Below are 26033 nucleotides of genomic sequence, written 5' to 3'. Positions count from 1 at the left end.
AGGCCTTGTTTAAGTGGTGAAAAATTTTGGGGAAAGAAGTTAAGAAATTGTCATCGAACTTCAAATGATCCACTGATTTCCAAAGTGCAACTCTTAGGCCTTGTTTAGGTGGTGAAAAAATTTGGCTTTGACTACTATAGCACTTTCGTTTGTATTTGATAATTATTGTTTAATCATAGACTAACTAAGCTCAAAAGATTCGTCTCTCAAATTACAAACAAACTATATAAATAATTATTTTTTGATCTATATTTAATGTTCCATGTATGTGCCACAAAATTTGATGTGACAGAAAATCTTAAAAAGTTTTTGGATTGTGGGGTAAATTAAAGTTTAAAACAGAGTAATGACAAGTCTGACACACTTTATATCTTTCATTCAGAGCACGTATCAACTCCTACCAAGGTAATAAAAAATCAACTCCAGATGCAATATTATCGTGTATACGAGCACACAGGTGAACTGCTAATCAATTGAACTAGATGACATCTGCTTGCATTGCTAGTTACAATAGTTAGTATTTACATTGCAGCAAAAGAAAATCTTCAAATGACAAATGGCCCATGCCAGTCCGGAAGAGTATACGATGCATTCTTGGATAGCACGCCTAAAATAACAAATGCAATCCACCAGGGCCTATCATGTCTTAGAGGAGTCTGAGGCACGGCCATATTAGCAACATCTCTGGGTTTGAACCATGGATCAGTGCCTGGCAAAGATGCGAGTGGCATGTTTCAGAGTTGCAGGAGTTGTTCATGTTTGCAGATAGATTGCTGTTCCAATCAAAAGGACCCACAAAGTAACAATCACCCATGCACTCTTCTTCCATTCACTTGGCAGTCGCAAGAAAGAGAAGTCTCCAAAGATGTTTGGAGAAGGTTGAACTTGGTTGCTAGCAGCAATCATCTTTCTTTTCTTGTCCTCTTGTTCCTTGATTTTGTCGCTCCATGTTCCAGCATACCTGATTCACATAACAAATATCATGATATTGCAAGATGTGAATGAGATTGTGGATCACTCTACATTGCTTGAAATGAAATCATGGGGATAGGAAGCAGCAGCATGCAAAACAGAAAAGGCTTCCATGGAAGGGGATGCTTTGCAACTGTTTACAATGGTGGTAATTATCTCTAGTTTAAGCATTTAACTCAAGTACTAAAGAATGATGCATAGTAGCTAAAGAATAATGTATGGTAGCTAAAGAATGATGTATAGTAGCTAAATCAGGGGTAAGAAAAGGTTATTGGTTCTAGGATGTACAGTAGCTAAAGAATGATGTCAACAAAGATAACCCGGTAGCTATATCTTCTCTATGGAAAGATGTGTCTTGAACACTTGTCCATAGCCATGCAGGTTTGAAGAAACAATGAAAGAAAACTAGACATTAGTTACAAGCTGAAGGATTCACCATTCAGCCTTCAGTCAAAAAGAGAATGATATAGGAATAAAACACCATACAAGTGAGATTTCAAGCAGATCACAAGCACCATACAGGCAAAAAGATACAGCTAAATATACATAATTTCAATAGAAAGAAGTGTTTGCAGACTTGACGCGACTACAACTTTATATTTATCTGGCTTTTCGCAACCGGCAAAGTTCCTTCAAGCAAAGTGAACACGAAGAACTTCTTCAATATATGGGTAGAACAATTATAAGGCACCAACAAATTTATGCCCACGTACACAGAAACTAAATTCCATAGCCAAATGGCATGGAGACGGGGAATGGAAAGAGCAGAGTCTCAGATTGATAACTGACCAATCCCAGCTGCTCCCAATTTGTGGTATTGTGACCACCTCGTCGTTTGATATCTTCAACTTGGGTGCCTCTAAAATGTATCTAAGTTCAGCTGCCTGCCGTCTGATGTTGATCATAGGGTGGGTACTCTCCAACTCTTTGTACAATGCAATGCAATCCTTGTGCCTCCTATTGGCTTCATATGCCATTGCAAGCCAAATTTGGATCTGGAAAAAGGTACACACTATATCACAAAGATGCGTACAGAATCTTAGCCATAGGTTTTCCCTTCCAAGTTCCAACAAACTCGAAAAGAGTTAATTGGCATACAGCCAGAGATGAGAAAGCTACAGAAATCTCAATCCAGGATGAAAACGGAACGGAAATATTCCGTACCGACCGCTTTCGTTTTCTACATTATGATATCGTTTTCTATATTATGAAACTGTTTTCGAATTTTGTCAAACATAAAATTTTGTCAGTTTCAGTTGGTTTCACAACCATTTTTATTCTTTTTTTGTACTCTTTAATTGCTAAAATATAGGAATATTCCGTACCGACCGCTTTCGTTTTCTACATTGTAATTCCGTTTTCGACCATTTCCGACCGTTTTCATCCTTTCTCAAATTCTCAACTACAGAGATATTACCTCGCCACCGAGGAGAGAGGAGGGACGTATGATAGTGAGTGCAGCCTCCAAGAATTCAATTGAGCGTCCATACATTCCTTTCCCGTAGGCCCTTTGCCCCAATTCAAACATTTGCTTCGCCGTCTCCCTCCTTTCCGCCTGCTCCTTCGCCACCTGCAAAGCTCACGCAACAAAATGATTTTTTGTCTCACTCTGTTGTGCGAACAGCTAAAATTACAACCTCGTAGGTGCGTCACAAATGGCCGAGAACGTGTTAACTTGTTGGGGGTAGTAGTAATCGCTTGCACGCGTATTGGTATATTTGTGTTTGGTGAGGAAGACAGGCAGTTTGCATGCTCGTTGCCGTTTGGCGTGTGTAGTGAACTAGGAGTAGACAACTAGTGACTAGTGAGTGTCTTTACGATGGCAAGCTCTAAGTACTAGTATTAAAGGTTAAGAGTAGTAGGACCTTCTGGAGCTCGCGGCGTACACGCTCACGCTTCTCCTCCTCCGACTCCTCGGGGGCCTCGGCGGCGGCCTGGCTCTGCAGCTGCTCGGCGGTGCGCTCCAACTCCTCCATCTCCTCGGCCTCCTTCAGTCGGCGATTCAGCTCCGCCTCCCGCTCCCTCTTCCTCTGCGCCTCGTCCTCGGCTAGCTCCCCGGGCTCGTCACGGCCGCCCGAGGCGGAGGCGGCGAACCTGGGCACGTGGCCACGGCGGTCGTCGCGATTCCGTGAAACACGAGCGGCCGCGCCGAGCCAGACCGGCGGGCGCGGCAGGGGCTTGGAGCCCCAGTTGCGACGGTAGAGGTGCGTCCTCCGGCGGCGTAGGGCGTGGTAGGCCCCCAGGCTGGCGGCGTCGCCGAGGAGGAGGCCGGCGCCCATCACCGGGAAAGAACAGGCCAAGACAACTGAAAAGGGGGCAAAAAAAATGAACAATCTCCTCTTATTTTTTGCATCGACTAATTATTTTATACAGCTTCGGAGTTCCGAATGGAACCTCCCTCACGGCATTAGAGTGTATGACACGTGGGTCCAGCCGGTGGAGATATTTTTTTCGCGGCAGGCGAGGCAAGCGAAGAAAGAAATGGCGCGGATTGTAGCAGGAGGATTGGTGGCGGTGACATTTCTGCGGGTGTGGCCGTCTCCGACCACCACCAGTCGCTGCTGCAACTGCAAGGCGGACGTCCTCTCCTTCAGAAACTAAAAGCATTGGCAATGGCAAACGCCGTGGCATATCAATCAGCACCAGCCAAGCCAACTGGTCCGATTATGACACGTGGAGAGCTTGAAGTGAACAGTTAATGAATTGCCTGAAATTCGTGAAGATCGTGATGAAAATGCAAGTGGTTAGGCCTTGTTTAGTTTAAAAAAAAATTGCAAAATTTTTTTAGATTCTCCATCACATCGAATTTTTAGACGTATGCATTAAGTATTAAATATAGATAAAAATAAAAACTAATTATACAGTTTGGTCGGAATTGACGAGACGAATCTTTTGAGCCTAGTTAGTCCATGATTGGACAATATTTGTCAAAAACAAACAAAATTGATATTATTCACATTTTATAAAATATTTTGCAAGTATACAAGGCCTAATGAAAGGATGGAACTAACAGTTTGTATTTATTCATCTATTCTAGGTATATATACTCAAAAGCCCTATAATATAGTTCATGCTAGATTCAAAATTCGTTTATAAATATAATGCATTCTAAAAGACAAAATCTAATTTTGCAATAAGTATTTTCTATTTATCAGCCAATCATTATTAATTAAGTTGATAATATCATCTAATTAGGAAATAAAACGATGGTCAAAATAGACACCTATTTAGCACACATTTCCTCGAGTGAGTTATCTTCGGCACATGTCAAAGACGTCAACTTAAAGAGTGCGAAAAAGTTAGTTGCACGCGCTTTAGTAACAATTTCAGGTTTTGAATTTAATTTCTTGTGGGAATGAATTTGGATTAGTTTAAAAAATCTCATCGCCAACAAAACCAAAGTTCGGGAGTTTTATCAGCATGTAAGGTTGAGGTCTTCTGCGTTAGTAGCTATACCGTGAAGAAAGTCATATCTAAGCATCTCCGAGAGATGATCTAAAACATTTTGTAAGGCCTTGTTTAGTTTCAAAATTTTTTGAAAAATCGATACTGTAGCATTTTTGTTTGTATTTGACAAATATTGTCCAATTATGGACTAAATAGGCTCAAAAGATTCGTCTCGTCAATTCCGACCAAACTGTGCAATTAGTTTTTATTTTTGCCTATATTTAATACTCCATGCATACGTCTAAAGATTCGATGTGACAGAGAATCTGAAAAATTTTGTAAATTTTTTTGGGAACTAAACAAGGCCTAAAGCTAATTTAGCTATTATTTGAAAAGAAAAGTTCTCCAACAGCCTCTCCAGGTGACTATCCAAATCTTATTGCTCTCCATCCCTCCCCTCCGCTCTCTATTCCTGGACAGCCCACATCGCTCGCCATCCGGTTGTTCGCCCGCTTGGCATTTCCCTTCTCCCGCCTTCCCTTGCCGTTTCCCGTGAACAAGGTGCGTCCCCAGCTACTTCCGCCCAACTCCCTCACCAATCTGCTGCCCATCACCCCCTTGCAAGCACCCCCCATGTCCCTGCCACCATGTCCTCTTGTTCAGCAACTACGTGAGGGGGTATGGCGTCTGGCCTTCTCTCATGCCCCACTTGCCTGGTAGTTCCATGGGTCAAGGAAGCCAGTATTCTGGTGGTTGCAGAAAGCTCGTGAATCTGGATTGGATGGAAAACGGAAGAGCCGAACTGCTACGCCAGTGGGTGGTGCCTCCCACCGGTTTCGGTGCCCAGATGCAGCAGTTCTCTTTCCAATCCGGTGGGCAGCCATCACAATTTCAAGTTTGGTTTTGATCATTAATGACATCAAATTGCTAAATATCATTGTTTTTAAGTGATTTGAGTTAGGCATGGGAACACATGTGATGATGGAGAAATATGACATGGAGTGGTGGCGACATAATCACAAAGAGATGAAGCTTAAAATGAAGATCATGGTAAAGCACTTACTGGTGGACAAGGAGCAAAGCGATCAAGGCAAAGATATAACCATAGGGTTTTGCTTTTGCCGGTCTAAGTTGAGTAGAGAAGTGATTGACTGGATTTAGGATAGATAGCCGACTATCAAGAGGGGAAATCACGGTCATCTCTCAGATCAAGTGCTAAAGTGCTAACCTAACTCCCTTGAAGAAAATGTTTGTGAAAGACTAACACACATGCACATTGGTGGTGTACACTTGGTGGTGTTGGCATATTTGTAAAGGAGGTGAAGTTTGAGAGGTAGAAAAGTTTCGGCGAATTTGTGTGAACACTCGTCAAATGTTGGGTCAGACAGTGTCGGATGCTGGGCCACGTCCGACGAGTGCAACGTAGAAAGGCATTTCTTGTTTGTGCAACGGAGCGTCTGATGCTCAGGTGTTGGCGCGTCTAGTACTCGCACTGACGTTGTGTGTGTCAGACGTTGGCGTGCATCGGACACGTTCAACGTGTCTTAGAGAGTTCCTAGAACTCTCTAAGTAGCATTGAGTGTTAGGTGGCACGTCCGATGCTTAGCATCTGACGCGTCTGATGCGTGCTTCAAAAGTTCATTAACGTTTAAGTGACCGTTGACGATCAACGGATCACAAAGAGAGACACATGGCAGTGATCTAACGCGCATGGCAGGCGAGCATCGGACCCTGGACCACGTGTGACGGGTAAGCATCGCATCGTCTGACACCCCCGAGTTTGGCCCTAACGGCTAGCCCTCAGGTGAAACGTTATAAATGGAAGGTGACCATGTTTGGGGGCTTCTCTCTTGCACATCTGAATACTTGAGACATATTTTGAGCTAGAGAACACCCCCTCCACTCACCTCCTTGCTTGATTTCTCATCCTAGTGAGATTGAGTGAGATTCAAGTGTATTGCATTGAGAGTTGCATCTAGTGGCACTTGGTCCTTGAGTTTGCTACAAATTTCTTGTTACTCTTGGGTGTTTCTCGACACCCTAGATGGTTTTGAGTAGCGGAGGTGTTGAGCTTGTGATTGGAGATTGTTTTGAGCCTCACCAAGTGATTTATGAGGGGTTCTTGAGCCTTTTCCATGGGAGATTGCAATTGGCTACTCTAGTAGATTGCTCATGGCTTGGAGGATCCCCATCTTGTAAGTGAATGTGCGGCACCCACTGAGGGTTTGGCTTTGGATTGCCAATTAGCTCATGATCCACTAAGTGGGTGTATCGCCACAACGAGGACTAGCTTGCTGGGAAATAAGTGAACCTTGGTAAAAAAATCGTGTGTCATCTCTTGCCGAGGATTCCTTATTTTGCATACATTGTGATTGATTATTGGATATATCTCTACTCATCAATGTCGGTATAAGAATCTTTCCTCATTCTTTTACTTACTTGCTTATCTTGCTAGTTGTGTAGCTTTGTCTCTAGGTTATGGAGTAGAGCTAGGTGTTGTCTTTCCTTATTGGTGTGGTTTAGTGTTTAGCCATGAACTAGACTTATATACGTGGCTTCAATAGCTTAGTTGTGGTAGTGCTAGAATTGCTTCGCTATTTATTTTACTAACAAACTTGTCTACTTAAGCTTATAGAATCTTAAATAACCTATTCATCCTGCTCTAGCTATTTAGATCTTAAAAACTTGCAGAGACCCTAGGCAGTATACGAGACAAATAACAACGTCGCCACGATCTGATAAGACGGGAGATCAGGTGACGTGGTAGGCTTTTGAATATAGTCTTAATTTAGATAGTCTATTGGAGTGGTCTAGTTTTTTAAGATTTATTACAAAATAGCTAAATCACTAAATTTAGATAATCATTCTGGCTAATCTCTTGGAGATGCTCTAAGGATGGCAATAGGTAGAAAAAAACATGTGTACCCATGAGTATTTGTTGATGGTCGATAACGTCAATATTTATTAGAACTTTAGACATAGGGGAACACATGAAAACACATTAGTCTAGGGTTTAATCTGAAAATTTCCATGAGTTTTGCATATTCTGTGTTTTCCAAGGTTTATTTCACATAGAGCTGAAAAGAGGGATTCAAATGCAAAATAAACAAGAAACTTAACCGCGACGCAACAACACCGTCAATGGGGTCAGGAAGGCTCTAGAAGACACCCGAAGGAATGAGACCCGTAGAGGATGCAAGGTGGGGCCGACCGGCCCCACCCTGGCGCCGACCGGTGCCCCCCTAGGGTTTCTAGCCACCATCTTCCGGAAGCTTCCTCCACCGCCTCTCTTGATGCATCTCGGCCCTTGGTTAAGTCGGTTTGATCCTACGGTGCACGTCGGTCCCACTAGGCTATAAATAAAGGGGCAGACCCCCCAGAAGGCATTCTACACCCCGGTGCTTCATATTCTCTACATAATTAGGGTTAGGGTCCCTCTAGTTGATCTAGTTCTAGTTCATCTAGATGTAGCAATTAGGAGAGACTAGTTCTTCTAGATCTAGTCTTGTTTAGAGATTAGAGAGATTGAGTAGAGCAGTAGAGATTCCGGAGGAGTTTCGGCCTATCGGCGCTTCTTCAGGGTTGTATTCGTCTAGATCCAGTTCCCTCGCTCGGAGCTACGTTCTGAGATACTTTGGTACTTACCATTCTAATTTAAGTAAGCAACTTGTTCTTATTCGTTCTTTGGTTCACAACTCATATTGAGTGCTTTGATCTATGGACGCATTGGTTGAAGTAGTATTTCATAGTGTAGGCGTGGTGCCTAGGCTAGGTTTACTTGTGAATGTCCCCTGATCAGCCAGACAGTGGTAGTTCACGTAGGTGACTTTATAGCTGCGTTGATTCCTCTGTAGTCCACTTCGCATTGATAGGTCTGATAGGCTTATAGTTGCCTAGTAGGAGATTATTCTGTTTCATCTCCTATTCAGGTTACTTGCCCGATAAGACGATATTATACAAAGTTTACCGCAATTAAAACTAGTGTGCATTAGCTATTTTATTTTTCTTGATATGATCTAGCCTAATTCTAGGGTTAAGTCTATATACTTTGTCATCATCACAACTGTTCCCTGTGGATACGATATTTAAAACCTCCGAGTAAAATGTGACACTAGTATGATATTTGTGTGCTTGCGGATAATCCTACTTAAATCTATTTAAATGGAGTGCAGTTAATTTATACCAACAAGCATTTTTGGTGTCGTTGTCGGGGAACAGCTTGCTGATTTTGACTTAGTTTAGCTTAATCTTGTATTATACTTTTATCTTTTCCTGTTTTTATCTCAGTCTCTTCATTATTTTTGTGTTTATCCTTATGGATATTTATTTAAATTCCACACCTATCTTTATGGCATGTGCAAAAGCTTAAAGCATAAACCTTATTATAATATCTATAAGCTATGCCCATGTCTACATAAACCCTTCTCAAATATATCATGGGATCATTAATCCTAACCTTGGTTTGCTAGGCCCCATGTTTATTCAACATTTGGATCTTACCAAGAGTTATAAGGAATCTCTTGATTTATCTTCTCGAGAGTCCTTTATTATATTTTAAAAGCAAGAGTTTATGCTCAAAAGAGTTGCTCTGGCTATTTCTGAACTCCCCAAAAGAAGAAAAGGATTTATTATCTAAACTAAAAATAGAAGTCTTAATAACTAAAATACAATCACATCATTCTTAAGATTTAGCTATCAATCCTAAATCTTTAAAATTCCACTTTAATGATTTAGATTTCCAGTTAGCCAAGATGCTCATAAATTGATGCATATCAGATCTTCTTAGATGAGTATCTTGAAAAAAAGCATTGTCAACTTCCTTTCCTTCCTAAAAAGACATTGGGAAGAATTCAAGGATGACATGCCAAGTGATGCCATAGAAGGAGAGCCAAGCCACTTAGAAATAAATTCTATCTTTCCCCCTTCTATGCCTATATTAAATGTCTTTGAACCCATCCTTGACCCCAATAAATCTTTATATGCTCCTTCTACTAAACCTCATAATGACCCTAGAAATCCATCAATACATCATAAGAATAGGAGTAATGAAGATTATAGGAATACCCTTGAAGAGCAACAACAATAGCAGGAACGTGTAGAACATATTAGAAATACATATGCTATTGTCAAAGAATGGATGGAAGAAGATGAAGTTTTAGCACTAGCATCTAAACTTGGTCTAAATTCAAATGTTGAGCTTAAATCAATTTCTTTGATAAACAAAACTCACCCAAGTTTAGAGAAAGCTTTAGATGAGACCAACCTTAGGGACATCAATTCATGGGAAATCCTAGAAAATAAAATATCTAATAAATGTCATAGGCATGAAATAATAGAGGCAAACTTATTGCCTATAGATAACCATAAGAGACACCCTTGGAGTTTGAAAAGGGAGATCATATTATCGAGCATGTGAATTATTTCATTAAACACCCTATTAGACCCATGTTCATATGAGAAATCTTCTGAATCAATTAGTCTCTAATATTATCTTACACGAGATCCTCAACCCCTCTTATTCTACCTATTCATAAAATCATTAAGAGGGTGGTTGTAGATGCATAAGTTTATCATAAATATTATAGATCTCGTGTAATCTGAATATAGGTGCACAAAGGCTAATGCTCTAGAGGAAACCACCTCACCAACTCGAATGATAACAATCAAAAGGTTTCCCAAGAACAACTTTGTGTTCAAAAATAACCACTCTTAAAAAAAGAATTATGCTTGCACCTTTAGCATAGAAATATAATTATCAAAATATTCCTATGAATATTCTTGTCACTAACCATTTCAGGTTTGAAGTGAGAAAATTAATAATGGCAGCACCAAGTATCACTAACCTATCATTATGCAATTTTGAATTACATCCACTCAAGCTTATATTTACTTTAAATATAAGCTTCTGATTATAATAAGAGACTTGAAGGTGCCATACAATTAAGCTCTGAGTTTTATTTCGAAAACTTGCAAAACTCTGAAATATTAGTACTATGAAGAATTTGAGACATAGTGCTTGACTTGATTGTTCTATCTTTCGATTACTCAAGACTTATGCAAAAGCTGTTAAGCTCTATGGTTAAAGGTGAAATGGGTAAGTTTGAAAGTTAGACCAGAGGAAAATTTATATTTAAAAGCAAATGTACTTAAAAGAAATGAAAGTATTGTAGCAACTCCTGATCTAAGTTTATTAATTAGGCTTCGGTTGTTCGCCAAGGGACTCGCAAAAGGTAAACTTGGGGAATTGTTGACGGTCGATAACGTCAATATTTATTAGAACTTTAGACACAAGGGAACACATGAAAACACATTAGTCTAGGGTTTAATATGATAATTTTCATGAGTTTTGCATATTCTGTGTTTTCCAGGGTTTATTTCATAGAGAGCTGAAAAGAGGGATTCAAGTGCAAAATAAACATGAAACTTAACCACGATGCAACAACACCGCCAATGGGGTCAGGAAGGGTCTAGAGGACACCTGAAGGAACGAGACCCACAGAGGAGGCAAGGTGGGGGCGACCGGCCCCACCCTGGCGCCGGCCGGTGCCCCCTAGGGTTTCTAGCCGCCATCTTCCGGAAGCTTCCTCCACCGTCTCTCTTGATGCATCTCGGCCTTTGGTTCAGTCAGTTTGATCCTACGGTGTACGTCAATCCCACTGGGCTCTAAATAGGGGCAGACCCCCAGAAGGCATTCTACACCCAGGTGCTTCATATTCTCTACATAATTAGGGTTAGGGTCCCTCTAGTTGATCTAGTTCTAGTTCATCTAGATCTAGTTGATCTAGATGTAGCAATTAGGAGAGACTAGTTCTTCTAGATCTAGTCTTGTTTAGAGATTAGAGAGATTGAGTAGAGGAGTAGAGATTCTAGAGGAGTTCTAGTCTGTCGGTGCTTCTTCGTGGCTGTATTCGTCTGGATCCAGTTCCCTCGCCCGGAGCTACGTTCTAAGTTACTTTTGTACTTACCATTCTGATTTAAGTAAGCAACTTGTTCTTATTTGTTCTTTGGTTCACAACTCATATTGAGTGCTTTGATCTATGGACGCATTGGTTGAAGTAGAATTTCATAGTGTAGGTGTGGTGCCTAGGCTAGGTTTACTTGTGAATGTCCCCTGATCAACCGGACATTGGTAGTTCGCATAGGTGACTTTATAGCTGCGTTGATTCCTCTGTAGTCCACTTCCCATTGATAGGACTGATAGGCTTATAGGTGCCTGGTAGGAGATTACTCTGTTTCTTCTCCTATTCGGGTTACTTGCCCGATAAGATGATATTATATAAAGTTTATCGAAATTAGAACTAGAGTACATTAGCTATTTCCTTTTTCTTGATATGATCTAGCCTTATTGTAGGGTTAAGTCTATATACTTTGTCATCATCACAACTGTTCCATGTGGATACAATATTTAAAACCTCCGGGTAAAATGTGACACTAGTATGATATCTGTGTGCTTGCGGATAATCCTACTTAAATCTATTTAAATGGAGTGCAGTTAATTTCTACCAACAATATCCGACCTAGTGGGCACAGATACAGGCCAGAACCTATGCCCGCGGGCACGAGCATGGATACATAGTTGTGCCTAACGGGCAAAGCTAGACATTTAAAAAGTAGCATGTCCACACCCGCAAACCCATCAAACCCGCACCGACATATGGGACCACTGCATAAAAGGTATATATTCTTTAGATTTAGGGTTTCTATCCAAATTCCCAATCCCCACCTAGGCACCTAGTGCCGTCGTCGCCCACTCGTCCACGCGAGTGCAAGCCCACCTCGTTACTTCCTCAACTCGTGGACATAGTCATAGCATCGCGCGTGACTCCAGCCTCCACAAACCCCACTCATGTGTCTCCTTGCTCCGGTTCTCCTCCACACCTTGAAGCCTCCACCTCTGACACTCCCTGTTCGACTGTTGTTGCTCCTCCGCTCATCGATGCCGGCCATACCCCACCGTGTAGGTCGCAGTCGTCTTCCCCACCAGCCTCCCTACTTCCACCCTGCCACGTAGGCCACCATCATATTACCCCGCAGACCTTCGTTGTCTTCCCCACATGTGGGCATGCCCACAGATAGCGGGCATAGGCGCAGACTGCTGTCCATGGCGGGCGCGGGCACGGAAATATACTTGTGGGTGCGGTTTTGTCATTCCTATATCTGTGCAGATTTTGGCATCTTTAGTCATACCCGTGACAAGTTTAGTTTTTTGTTTCTCTTTACTCAAATGGTCATCAAACATGTCTCACTTTTTAAGATATGTCCATTCACAATCTTCTCTTTTGATAGAAAAAAATCTTGCTGGAGATCAATGCATTGAAAGTTGCTTTACAAAATCCATGCAAAAAATATGAGGAACGTATTGAAATGTCATAAACTCATTTCGAACACCATGGGGGAAAATAAATAAAAATTGTTAGTCAATAATCAACAAAACAAGTATGATAATAATCACTGGAGACACCAATTGATGTTGAAACTCCTCTGAGATCAAGACACGGATACACAAAGGTAATCTTCACTAATATATCTGGAGGTATACAAACTCAATGAGTTACATGAGTGGTAACTCAATCTTAATTGATTACAAGAGGAACAGAAATTTAAACGCAGAAGAGCTCTGCTATTGTGTTCTATATTCACCGCATGACATCGCAAATATATATATAGGTGTAGTAGCCATTCATGCAACCACACACTACGTACGGACGAAAAGAAATATATCATGCGCCTTTAGAAAGATAACATGCAGCCATACTATAACACCCCGAAATTTCTATATCGGGTTGTTATTAGAAAATACTAAATAAAATGAATGGTTTCAATATATAGATAAAATTTGTCAACAATAGTTTAGATTTTTATATATTTTTTTCAAAGAAAAGTGGTGCTTTTCAAATGTTTTTGAATTAATTAGACGAGCTTTAGTTGCTATCATGCTTGTCTATTACTTGAGTTTATTATTTTTATGTGTGCTAAGATTTAAAAAAACACGTTTAGACGTGGTCCGATGCTTCCCAAAAATTTTTCGGACCTTTTCAAGACTTTTCCCCAATTTTCTAGAACAAAATCTATTTTTTATATGCTCTAAAATTCTTTTTCATTGACATCAAAAACTTTATTTGGATTGATCAACTCTCAATATATCTCTAAAAGTTTTCCTTTAATTTTTAGAATTTTGGAAATATTTTTCAGGGCTTTAAAATGATTTCAGCTTTTTCTAGAATTATTTTGAAACTGAAAATGATTTATTTAAAATCCCGAAATTAAGAAATTCCAAAACTTTTCCAAACCCTAGACCTATATATATATGCCGGCGTAGCCCTCGACGCGCTGATTCCAGAAGTACAACCCTTATTCCGAGCCGCCGCTCGTAGCCCCGCAGATCCATCGCCGAAGTTTTGGATCTCACTTCCGGCGAACTTCTCCGGTGAAAGTTCGGCGAGGTTTTTCGGACGCCTCAGTCATCCCCTGCGAAAACCGTTACCGTCCCGAGGTTCGTCTCGTCGTCCTCTACACCGGCATGTCTTTTGTTTTGTGAATCCATGTTCATTTAGTCACGTTCCCATCCTTTCTTCTCCATCTCCGACGAACCACCATGACTGACTTTGGTTTCTTTTTTTTCGTTTGTCTCTGGCCATCCCGCCCCTGAAGCCGTTCTGGCGCCGCCCTCCACGCCTCGCGCTGGCTGCCTGCGGTCTCAGGCGCCTCTGGACCTCTCGGTCGAGGCCCTCTCGCGCCCCTGCCGTGCAGGGCACAAGCAGCCATCAGGTCACGGAGGACTCCCCTCCCCTGCCTTGGCCACCGCTTGCCTAGGCGAGTCCAGCGCGCGCCGCGCCATGGGGCCAGTGGAGCCGCCCTTGCCTTGGCCGGGGCCCTTCCCTTCATGCACGAAACAGCAGCAGTCAGCCATGGATGGGTTACGAACATGACCAAGGTAGAAGATGCCCCTAATTACGATTTTGCCACTGAATAAAAATAGCAATAGTTTATTCGTTTTAACTTCGTTTTGTTCCGTTTCAGTTGCGTTAGTTTCGTAACGTCGCGTTGTATGCAGTAGTGTTAACTTTTATTATATCACATGTTTTTTCTATATTTAGTTGAATATTAGATTAATTAATATATGTACCTAATTTTATAATTAAAAGCACTATACAGATCGTGGCAACGTAAATGACTTGTTAGCGATACTGTTTTCCATGTCCCATGTTTATAAATATAATTAGTTTAATTAATATTTATTGAGTGCCATTTTTAATTATTAAAAGAAACAATTTAGGTTTACACTTTGGTATTTTCATAATCTAATATTAATTTGATTAATGTTAACTTAAATATTTATTAATTATAATTCTTTTAGTTAGACATAAAGTATATAATTAATTTGTTTAATATTTATTTAATGTCTTTTTGATTAAAAATAACTTATGTTTCTAATTTAGATCTTTTATAAATAAATAAATGATAACATTATTAATATCAATTTAAAGGATTCTTTATTAATTATAACTTGTTTAGTATAAATGGAAGCATGTCATGATTCGATTAGTTGCTCTCTTTTGCTTTATGCTTCCTAAATCATAAATGTTTAAATGACTTAAATGATGTAGAATGGTCTGTAGTTAGTTTATGACTAAAGTTTAACTCCAGCTTTTATAATTCCTTATAATTTGGTCAATTCAACTTTGATATATTTTTTTGAAAAGTCTATCACATTCTTTTATTAAATAAAATACGACCAGCGTATAGTCGTCTTCTCCGTTACACTACGAACCTCAAAAGTCGTGTTCGATTAACGATAGCTCCGTTCTCAATCGTTCTTGCGTTGTCACGATCGTAGCAACCAGTCGTGTCGTTTAGTACGCTCTCTTTCTAAGCTTTTCTTTTGATTGTCGTTTGTTCTTAGTCGTCATTGTTTGTTTGTCTGTTTGTGTTGCTTGTTTGCTACGAGTAGAAGAAGCGTGGTTCGTCAACAGTGAAGACTAGGAGCTGAGGACCGATAATCGAAGCAGAAGTTGGAGATCAGAAGAAAGAAGCCAAAGAATTATGAGCAGATATACACTGGGAATTAAGGCAAGTGCAGGCACCCTTTGATCATATTGTACCTATGAACTTTAAATACATTTACTTTCCATTGCATGTGTCTTAATACTGCAAACCCTAAGGACATGACTAGTAGTCTACTATATTTCTTGTATACCTGGGTTTATACATGGGTAGTATAGTGAACAGTAGATATGCTTAGTTGCTCTACTCATCTAATCTATATAATAATAAAAATAATGATCTTGCTTAATAAATTCTTCAATGATAATAAATGATTAAATGGTGAACAATGGTCACTTCGATGATGGAGATGTTGCGGTGCTTGCGAGCATCGTGGTTTGGTTGAGGACAGGGGGAGTGGGTACTGTTGGTGGTCCGGTTTGCCGGGCGTACCCGTCTCTGCTCTCCGTAAGGACTTAGTCAGGGAGCGGCCCCCTGGGACTTACAGTGCAGCTCCAAGCTATATGGCTCTGGCTTGACTAATTATCAGGACCTCCGCTGGTAGGGTGTTACTTTCCGGGTAGGCGTAAGGAAGTAGCTTGGGTATTCATATTAAGAGGTCGGTCAGTTTGGGGTCCCATTGCTATGGGCACGGCTGCCCTCGCGCCCCGGCAAAAACTTACGAGTGGCATCCTATTAGTTGGACCCTATGAAAGGTCTCGTAGTGAAACCCTGCCTGCTCACCTTGGTAGTGTTTTGGGGAGTCGCGACCCCGGGCGAATGGGAATCACGACTTGGAGTGAACGTGCACACCTCTGCAGAGTGTAAAACTGATATATCAGCCGTGCTCACAGTCACGAGCGGCCCAGACCCTCACTTGATGAGCAAATTGGAATCACATGGAACTTGGAGGCGAAACTTGGTTGAGGTTGCTACCTCGTGCTTTGGCGGAATGGCTATTCCGTGTTGGCAGGATTGCTATCCTGTGTTCTTAATTGGGATTGCTATCCCATGACCTTAATGGGGTTGCCACCCCGAGTTTCTATCCGAGGTTGCTACCTCGGAGATCTTAATAATTATTATTATTATAATGATGAGTAATAATATTGTTAATATATTTTTCATCTAATTAAGGGTTGGGATGCTTCACTCATATTTAGTAATAGGTCGTTTTAATAAAAGAATTGTAATAAAAGTTTACCGACTTAAAAGCTCATCTGCAGTTAAACAGTGTTAGCTTTTCCTTTGATTAAGCCTTGCATGTCATTATATTTTCTGCCTGTACTTGTTGAGTTCGACATGAACTCACCCTTGCTATTACCCCCACACCCCCAGTGTGTAGTAAAGTGCTGCTCAGAAGAAGGATAAAGATGTCATGGAGTTTTCTAAAAGTTTGTCAGAAGTGCTTGGTGTACGGAGCCCCCAGTCAGCCGTCCCTGAGAAGAATGGAGCCTAAGAAGTTTAGCTACTGTTTCCGCATACTCTGATGTTTGTAAGTGTAATTATAAATATGTTTTCCGCTATATATAACATTGATTCTGATATTTCTATTCTTTTGTTATATGTGTGGACTTCCTGGGCACACATATGACGACTCTGGTCTTATTTTAAAAGGCAGGGTGTGACACATACAATTTAGGACATGCTATTTCAGATATCGTCCAATGGCAGAACATCCTAAATTGTATGGCTGCATGTTATCTTTCTAAAGGCGCATGATATCTTTCTTTTCGTCCGTACGTAGTGTGTGGTTGCATGAATGGCTACTACACCTATATATATATATATATATATATATATATATATATATATATATATATATATATATATATATATATATATATATATTTGTGATGTCATGCGGTGAATATAGAACACAATAGCAGAGCTCTTCTACGTTTAAATTTCTGTTCCTCTTGTAATCAATTAAGATTGAGTTACCACTCATGTAACTCATTGAGTTTGTATACCTCCAGATATATTAGTGAAGATTACCTTTGTGTATCTGTGTCTTGATCTCAGAGGAGTTTTAACATCAATTGGTGTCTCCAGTGATTATTATCATACTTGTTTTGTTGATTATTGACTAACAAGTGGTATCAGAGCTTGGTTTATTGCCTGTTCAATCAGGATTCTTGTAGCACTCGGTTTTAAGAACAAAACCAGATACACACCATATGTGAGCCCAGGAAGTCAAATCTCACATATAGCCACAAATAAGGGTAATATCAATAGTCAATGCTTATATATAACGAACTTAGTATAAAAGATATAACCTTAGATAGCAAACAGCGGAAAGACACTCCGTTCTTCAGGCGAAAGCTCCAAATCCACAGGGACAACTGACTGGTTGAGCGCAAGCCTAAACTCTTCTCCAAACTAGCAATCTGGTACCCATCCGGGATTTTTATCCAAATAAAATGTAAAGGCAAGCGTAAGTACATCTCGTACTCAGCAAGAATAATATAGGGTTTATGAGGCTCAAAGGCTAGACACTGGTTTAACTGCATGTAGCTTTTAGTTGTCACGATTTTAGCATATGAGTAGCATCAAGTTGTCAAGTCCCATAGTAAACTCATGATCAAGTAAAGTGAATAAAGAATAGCATAAACAACATATTAACAACAATAACATTAATGATTTGCCATTAGTGATCATTTATTCTGTATTGGTCCAAGGCCGCTCGTGACCGTGAGCACGGCTGATATATCAGTTTTACACTCTGCAGAGGTTGTACACTTTCACTGTGAGTCATGATTTACCCTCTCGCCCGAGGTCGCGAGTCTCTTAACCCCCTTCCTAGGGAGGCCGGCAGGGTTCACTATGAAGCCTTTCAAAGGTTCGTCTAACAAGTTAGGGCCGCTAGGTTTCGTTAGTCAGTCCGTGTGACTCACCCGCAGGAATCCACGGTCTGCTATCCCCCACTTGCGCCACAAGGGTAACCACTAACAAGCTAGAAAAGGTCCTCATACTGAGCTAAAGCCAGAGCCATGTAGCCCTCACAGTTGTACTGTATGTCCCGGATGGTCAGATACAGATAAGTCCTTATGGAGAGAAACTAGAGCACCATAAGATAGCCCAATGCTCCAGCCCTCTTTTCCAAAGTTGCTAAAAAGTAATCTTTTAATGTTTATTGCATATTCCATTAATCAAATTACAAGATCATGGTTTAGTGGAGCACTAGCATAAGCTACCCAATGCAAAACCATAGGTGACAAGGTATAAGATCAATACTAGGAAATCCTTAGCAAGGAGACACATGCAATATGAATTAAGTGATTAAAGTTATTAGGAAACAAGGATGATCCCATGCTATACTTGCTTTGAAACTCAGATAATTCTTTTGGTTCCAAACCTTCCACAAACTGCTTCTTGATCACCACGTAAAAGCTCACCGACTAAACTCAGTCATCACATCAACAACAATCATCGAGAGGCAATCATACAAAGAAAAACAAACCTATAATTAGAACAATACACCAACAGTAGCAAATAAAGATAAAAAAGTTTATAAAACAAATCTACATCGCTCTACGATCACACAGACGTAAAGATCACGAAAATCGGAGTTATAACGAAGAAGTTATGATTTTCCTAAGATTTCCTTTAACAAAATAATAGATTAAAACTAAGTTCAGATTTAAAAAGTTGGAAGCATGTATAACAGAGCTACTAATCTATAGATTACGCAAAACGAATCTAACGAAATTTGAACGGATCAAAACGGAGTTAAAACGAAGAATATATGGATTTTCTAAGATTTTCTTTAGAAAAACAATTAATTAAATAAGATCACAAAAATAAAAAGTTTCAAACTTGTAAAACAGTGAGACTAACATGTAGATCTTTTGAATACAAAACCAACCCAATTTGAACGAGTCAAAACGGAGTTGAAACGAATATTTTATGAGCAATATAAAACCAGTGGCAAACTTGTAATTTTGTGAAAACGTAATCTGAATCTGAGTAAAAGAAAATACGCCTTCGAAATAAGAAACGTATTTTTGAAAGTGCGCTTTGGACTGCGGGTTGGAACTTTAAAAAGCAGGGGGTTTCTTTTGCAAAAGGCGCGGCCGAAAGGGTATCTTTTGATTTGAGCCGTCGGATTTGAAACAGACGGTTGGGATTAGATCGTGGGGAGGGAGAGAGGGGAGCGGCCGCCGGAGTTGGGCGTGGCCTCGGCGGCGCCATGGCCGGTGATGGCCGGTGTTCAGCGTTTGGTCGATTTAGGGGACGAGCAGACGAACCAAAGACACAGGGGCGTAGGGGAGCTTACCGCGATCTTCTCTAGGGCCAAAACAAAGTCGAGGCGCGGTCGGAGTGAGGCCACAACGGAGATCGGCGGACGGCGGGGCTCCTGCAAAGTTCAGTGCCGCAAAGTGAGCATACCAAGGCGAAAAATAGGAGGGGGAAAGGTCTAGCGGCTTCGAGAGGTCATAACGAAGCTCGGCGTCGAGCTTACGGGGACAGAGACTCGACGAAACACAAGTTTGATTTCGACGGCGATCTCGGTCCTATTCGGCGGCGGCAGCAGCTCGGCTGGGCAAGGCTTTGCGCCAGGGTTTGGGGTGGGGGAGTTCGGCGAGGTCCAGGGCGCTATTTAAGGGGGTCATGACTTGCGGGGCAAGCCAAACACGGCGAAACCACGCGGCCGGATCGATCTCCTGGTGGAGTCCGGTGCGGGCACGAGGTAAGGGACGAGTCCGACATGTGGACCCGAGGCGTCAGCGGAAGAGAGAAAGTGGGACCAGGGGGTCAGCGGCACAGGCGAGAGGGAGAGGGTGCCCACGCGGGCTTGCTGCCGAGACGGGCCGGCCCAAGAGCGTGACAGGGGGGAAACGAGTGGGCCGCAGCTGCCGCTTGCGCCAGAGAAAAGAAGGGGGGGAGGTTTTGGGCCTTCGGGCCGATTTCCAGGGAGAGGGAGAGTCTTTCTCTTTTTATTTTCTATTTCTCTTTTCTTTTAAAACAAACCTATTTCAAAACATTTTCAAAACCAAATTTAAATTCCTTTTTAAACTTTAGTCAAAACCACTCATCACAATAAATCAAATGCAATGACATGCGTGCTCAAACAAGTTGCTAGCTCCTATGGCAAATTTTAATTTAAAGAAAAATATTATTTTTCCTATATTTCATGGGTACAAAAATACACAAGTTAACAATTTATCCTATTTTGAAAAATTGCAAATTTTGGGGTGTTACAATTCTTTGACATGACGTCGTTGAAGTATGATATTCCATCATTGGATCGAAACACTCGGTTTTCTCTATGGCAAGTCAAGCTGCGGGCAATTCTAACGCATGCTGAATGGGATAATGCGCTAGATGGTTTTGGTGGCAAGAATATCGTTGATTGGTCTCATGCTGAAAGGCGAAAAGACCACAAGGCTTTATGTCATATTCAGCTCCATTTGTCAAATAGTATTTTGCAGGAGGTGTTAAAGGAGACCACTGCTGCAGGACTATGGTTAAAGTTGGAGCAACTCTGTATGACAAATGATCTCACTAGCAAGATGCATCTTAAGCAAAAGCTATTTTTGCACAAGATACAAGATGGAGGAAAGATGTTGGATCACCTTTCGGAATTTAAAGAGATCGTTGCTGATCTTGAGTCAATGGAGGTAAAGTATGATAATGAGGATCTTGGTCTTATTCTTTTGTGTTCCCTACCTACTTCGTATTCAAATTTCAGATATACTATACTATATAGTCGTGATACTCTCATCCTAAATGAAGTTTATGAAGCCTTGCATGCCAAGGAAAAGATGAAAGAAATGGTATCTGCTGAAAGTTCAAGTTCACAAGCAGAAGGCTTGTTTGTTCGGGGTAGGCAAAAGGAGAAGGGATCCTATAGTGGATCTAGAGGTAAAAGTTCAAGTGGCTACAAGGGTCGTTCAAAGTCTAGAGTCAAGGGTGATAAATTCTGCAATTATTGCAAGAAAGACAATCATTATATTACAGAGTGTTATAAGTTGAAAAACAAGGAAAAGCGAAATGGCACATCTAAGTCAAGAGGTAAAACTGAAGATGAAGGAAAGGCTTCAGTTGCTACTGAAAGTGGCAGTGAAGGTGACGTGCTTGTAGCTTTTGCTGGATGTGCAAATATTGATGATGAGTGGATTCTTGATTCAGCCTGCACTTTTCATATATGTGTTCATAAAGAATGGTTTGCCACTTATAATTCTGTGCAAGGTGGTGGCTCAGTATTAATGGGTGATAGCACACCCTGTAAGATAGTAGGCATTGGATCCATTCAAATTAAAATGTTTGATGGTGTTATCAAGACCTTGACTAATGTGAGGCACATACCAACTATGACGAGAAATCTCATCTCGTTAAGTACTCTGGATTTGAAAGGTTATAGATACTCCGCTGAAGGTGGAGTTATGAATGTCTCAATAGGCTCCCTTGTTGTCATGAAAGGTGATTTGAAATCTGCAAATTTGTATCTCTTGCGAGGTACTACAATTATAGGTAATGTTGCTACAGTTTCAAAGTCACTATCTAATTCTGATGCTACAAAGCTTTGGCATATGCGTCTTGGACATATGAGCGAACTTGGTTTGGCAGAGCTCACTAGAGAGGGCTTCTTGATGGTAACATTAGTAAGTTACAATTTTGTGAGCATTGTGTGTTTGGCAAACACAAGAGGGTGAAATTCAATACCTCGACACATACAACCAAAGGCATCCTTGATTACGTGCATTCTGATTTATGGGGGCCATCTCGTAAGACATCACTAGGTGGTGCTTCTTATATGTTGACAATTATTGATGATTACTCTAGGAAAGTATGGCCTTATTTCTTGAAGCATAAATCAGAAGCATTTTCATCTTTTAAAGATTGGAAGGTAATGGTTGAAAAGCAAACAGAAAAGAAGGTGAAAAAGCTTCGCACCGATAATGGGATGGAGTTTTGTTCGGAAGAGTTCAATTCTTATTGTAAATCTGAAGGCATTGTGAGACACTACACAATTCCTTACACACCTCAGCAAAATGGTGTAGCTGAGCGTATGAACAGAACAATCATATCAAAGGCTCGTTGCATGTTGTCTAATGCAGGCCTCGGTAAACATTTTTGGGCAGAAACTGCTTCCACTGCTTGTTATCTCATTAATCGGTCACCATCTATTGCTATTAATAGGAAAACTCCAATTGAGGTTTGGTCTGGTTCTCCGGCCAACTATTCAGAATTGAGAGTTTTTGGTTGCATTGCATATGCTCATGTTGATAATGGAAAATTGGAGCCAAGAGCGGTTAAGTGTATCTTTCTAGGATATAAATCTGGAGTGAAGGGATATAAGCTATGGAATCCAGAAACTAGAAAGGTTGTGATCAGCAGAAATGTTATCTTTAATGAACATGCTATGTTACAAGACAATACTACCAATATTTGTCACACCCATATTTTAAGAACAAAATAGGATGCATAAAAGACTCATATGTGCCCCAGAAACGGTCGCACACAAAAGTAGACAAATCTCAAATGTACCATTGCAGTGTTTATTACATAGCGGAACATTAATAAATCACATAGTCTTACACAAAAATAATATGAGATAAACAACGCTCTCGACGGAAGCACCACACAGGGACAACATTGACTGGTTGACTCCAAGCCTAGTACTCATAACGGTAATCCTCATTCCAGTCATCTTCATTATCATATCCTGAGGTGTTGGGAAATTGCAAGAGTGAGTACATATCGTACTCAACAAGTATAACCAGGGGTTCATGAGGCTCAAACAGCTGACACTGGTTTGACTGCATTTAGCTTTTAATAGTGGATAACATGTTTAATCATTGGATAGCAAATATCAAGGTAGCATAAATAATCCCATAACCACATGATCAATGTATACAAGAATTAAGAATAACACATATAAACAACATAATAAACCATCATTTATTATCATTATTCACGTTCATCAGTGTCCATCTATTCCATCAATTTTTCGGGCCGCCCGTGGGCACGGCTAGTATACCAGATTTAACACTCTGCAGAGGTTGTACATCTTTACCCATGAGTCATGATTTACCCTTTCGCCCGAGGTAGCTAGTCTCTTAACCCCCTTCCAAGGGAGGTCGTCAGGGATCACTATAAAACCTTTCAAAAGTTCGTCTAACATGTTAGGGCCGCAAGGTTTCCTTTGCGCGCAGATATAGAGCCTTCCTTCCGATGGCACAATGACTCGCAGCCTATACACATACAGACAGAGGCCACACTATACCCAAAACAGTTCAGCCCCTCCGCCCTTTCGGGTAACCTCTAACAAGCTAGAAAAGTTCTTCATACTGAGCTAAAGCCAGAGCCATATAGCCCTCATGGTTGTACGAGTTGTCCCAGCTTTTGCCAAGGGATAAGTCCTTATGGAGGGTCAAGATCAATCCAGCAAAAGCCAGAGTTCTTTCCACCCTTTATATTCAAGTTGCTAGAAAGCTTATTTTATTGTTTATTGTATATTCAAATATTCATGCCACAAGATCATGGATTAATAATCAAGCACTAGCAAGAACTACCCAAATGCATATCAAAATAGGTAACAAGGAATTTAGGATAACAATCATCTATGATTTTGCTAAGGTCATCAAGGTGGACACATGCATATGATAAATGTATAATTATAAGTGTATAGGTAACAAGAATGATCCTAAGTTATACTTGCCTTTTGATCAAAGCTCTCCTGAGCCTGCTGCTCTTCAAAGGCTAGGTCTTGATCACCAACGTACGGCTCACCGTCTATACTCGATCATCAATCAACAACACGCAATCCAATGTAGACAATCATATACGAAGCAAACAAGCTATTATTAGAACAATACACCAAACAGTAGTAAAATAAATATAAAAGTTTATCAAAATATTCTACGCAGCGCTACGATCACATTAACGTAAAGTTCACGAAAATCGGAATTAAAACGTAGGAGATATGAATTTTCCAAGATTTCCTATAGGTAAATAAATAATTAAATAGTACCACGAAATTAAAAAGGTTTCAAACTGAGAACAGTGATACTAACATGTAGATCTCGAGAAGACGAATCTAACGCAATTTGAATGGACAAAAACGGAGTTAAAATGAGCATTTTATAAGCAAAATAAAATCAGTGGCATAACTGTAAATAGCTGAAAACATAATCTGAGAGCTCTAAACTCAAATACGCTTTTAAATGAAGAAAGCGTATTCTGTGAAAACCGCCAGGGACTGCGGGTTAAATAGCAAAAACTTTCAGGAACTCTTTAACAATTTGCGCAGCAAAAGGTTATCTTCTAATCTGGACGCTCGGTTTCAGATCCTACGGCTGAGATCGCTTCGGGGAAAAACGGGCGGCGGGCCGGCCGGAGCTGAGCCTCCTTGCGGCGGCGCGCCATTGTTGCGGCCTGGGAGCTCGCCGGCGTTTGCCAAACTCACGACTTGGTGCACCAAAAGCCAAACCGCGGGCACGGGGAGAAAGAGGAGCAGCCCGCGAACTTACCGAGACGGTTTATTCACGCCGAAGAGGGGCAGAGAGGGCTCGCGACGTGCGGGGCTTGCTTCCAACTCGGCGAGATCTGAATCTCCAAGATGGGGGCGGCTAAGGCTTCGCAAGGTGTGCGTCAAACAAAAAGGGGGTCGCGACCGGGTCTCAGGGCATTTATAGGGAGCTTAGCGCACACGTTTGCAAGGAAATCCCGGCGATTTCGGAGAAGAGCCCGGCTCGGTTACGTGAAGAAGAAAGGAAGGGGGATAAACAGTGCGCTGACATGCGGGACCCGGCTGGCGGTGAAAGAAGAGGTGGGGTCCGGCCGTCAGCGGATGGGAGAAGGGGGGAGGCGCGCGCGGGGGCGAGCTGGGCCACTCGCTGGGCCGAGTGAAGGGGGAGCTGGGGCGCTGGCTGTCCAGGCCGCATACTGGCCGAGCTTGGGCCGCGAGCGGGGAGAAAAAATAGGCCAGGGGGACAGCTGGGCTGGGGTCTTTCTCTTTTTTTTAATTTTCTTTTCTGTTTTCTTTTCCTAAAACCTTTTCTAAATAAAATTTTGAATGCAAATAAATTCAAGCCAGAGGCAAACAATACAAAATAAAATATTCTTCAGCATGAATGCACAAACAAGTTTCTAATCTTATGATAAATTTTAATTTCAACAAAAATAATTTTATTTAATAGATTAAATGCCCACAAAAATTGCTTAAATAATTCTCATTAAATCCTATTAATTCAAAAGCGAATTTTTGGGTGTTACAATTTCTCTATTGATGGTCAACATAAATCAAGTATTCAGGTGGAGCAGTTTATTGATGCACCAAGAAAAGAAATTGATACTATTCCAGACGAACCTATAGCCGAGGATTCCTCTATTATAGAGGAAGCTCCCATTGTTTCACAGTCGCCACCGCCACAACAACGTTCCATCGCTGTTGATAGGCCTAGGAGGCAAATTATTCCACCAAAGAGATTGATTCATGAAATCAATATTGCTGCTTATACTTTGAATGTGGCAGAAGAAATTGAAACCAGCCTAGAACCTTCTACATACTCTGAGGCTATTAATTCAACCGACTACAAAAATTGGGTGAGTGCTATGCATGATGAAATGGAGTCACTTGAAAAAGAATGGCACTTGGGATTTGGTAAAATTACCAAAAGAAAAGAAGCCTATTCGTTGCAAGTGGATTTTCAAAAGAAAGGAAGGAATTTCCCCAAGTGAAGAAG

The 26033-nt window shown here is 41.0% G+C and overlaps 1 protein-coding gene across 1 annotated transcript; it reads right to left on the bottom strand.

Annotated features, from left to right (window-relative positions):
• Positions 407-3307, bottom strand: LOC110432969. Its single transcript, XM_021454347.1, has 4 exons — positions 2838-3307; positions 2390-2542; positions 1762-1967; positions 407-961 (listed from the first exon to the last, which is right to left on the bottom strand). The coding sequence occupies exons 1-4, from the start codon at positions 3249-3251 to the stop codon at positions 754-756; spliced, it is 981 nt and encodes a 326-aa protein (XP_021310022.1). The 5' UTR covers positions 3252-3307; the 3' UTR covers positions 407-753.

This window comes from Sorghum bicolor, chromosome 2 (assembly GCF_000003195.3).
Source record: "Sorghum bicolor cultivar BTx623 chromosome 2, Sorghum_bicolor_NCBIv3, whole genome shotgun sequence".
Classification (NCBI taxonomy): Eukaryota; Viridiplantae; Streptophyta; class Magnoliopsida; order Poales; family Poaceae; genus Sorghum; species Sorghum bicolor.
Note: the sequence above shows the minus strand (reverse complement) of the source record. Positions and strands in the feature narration are given on the sequence as shown.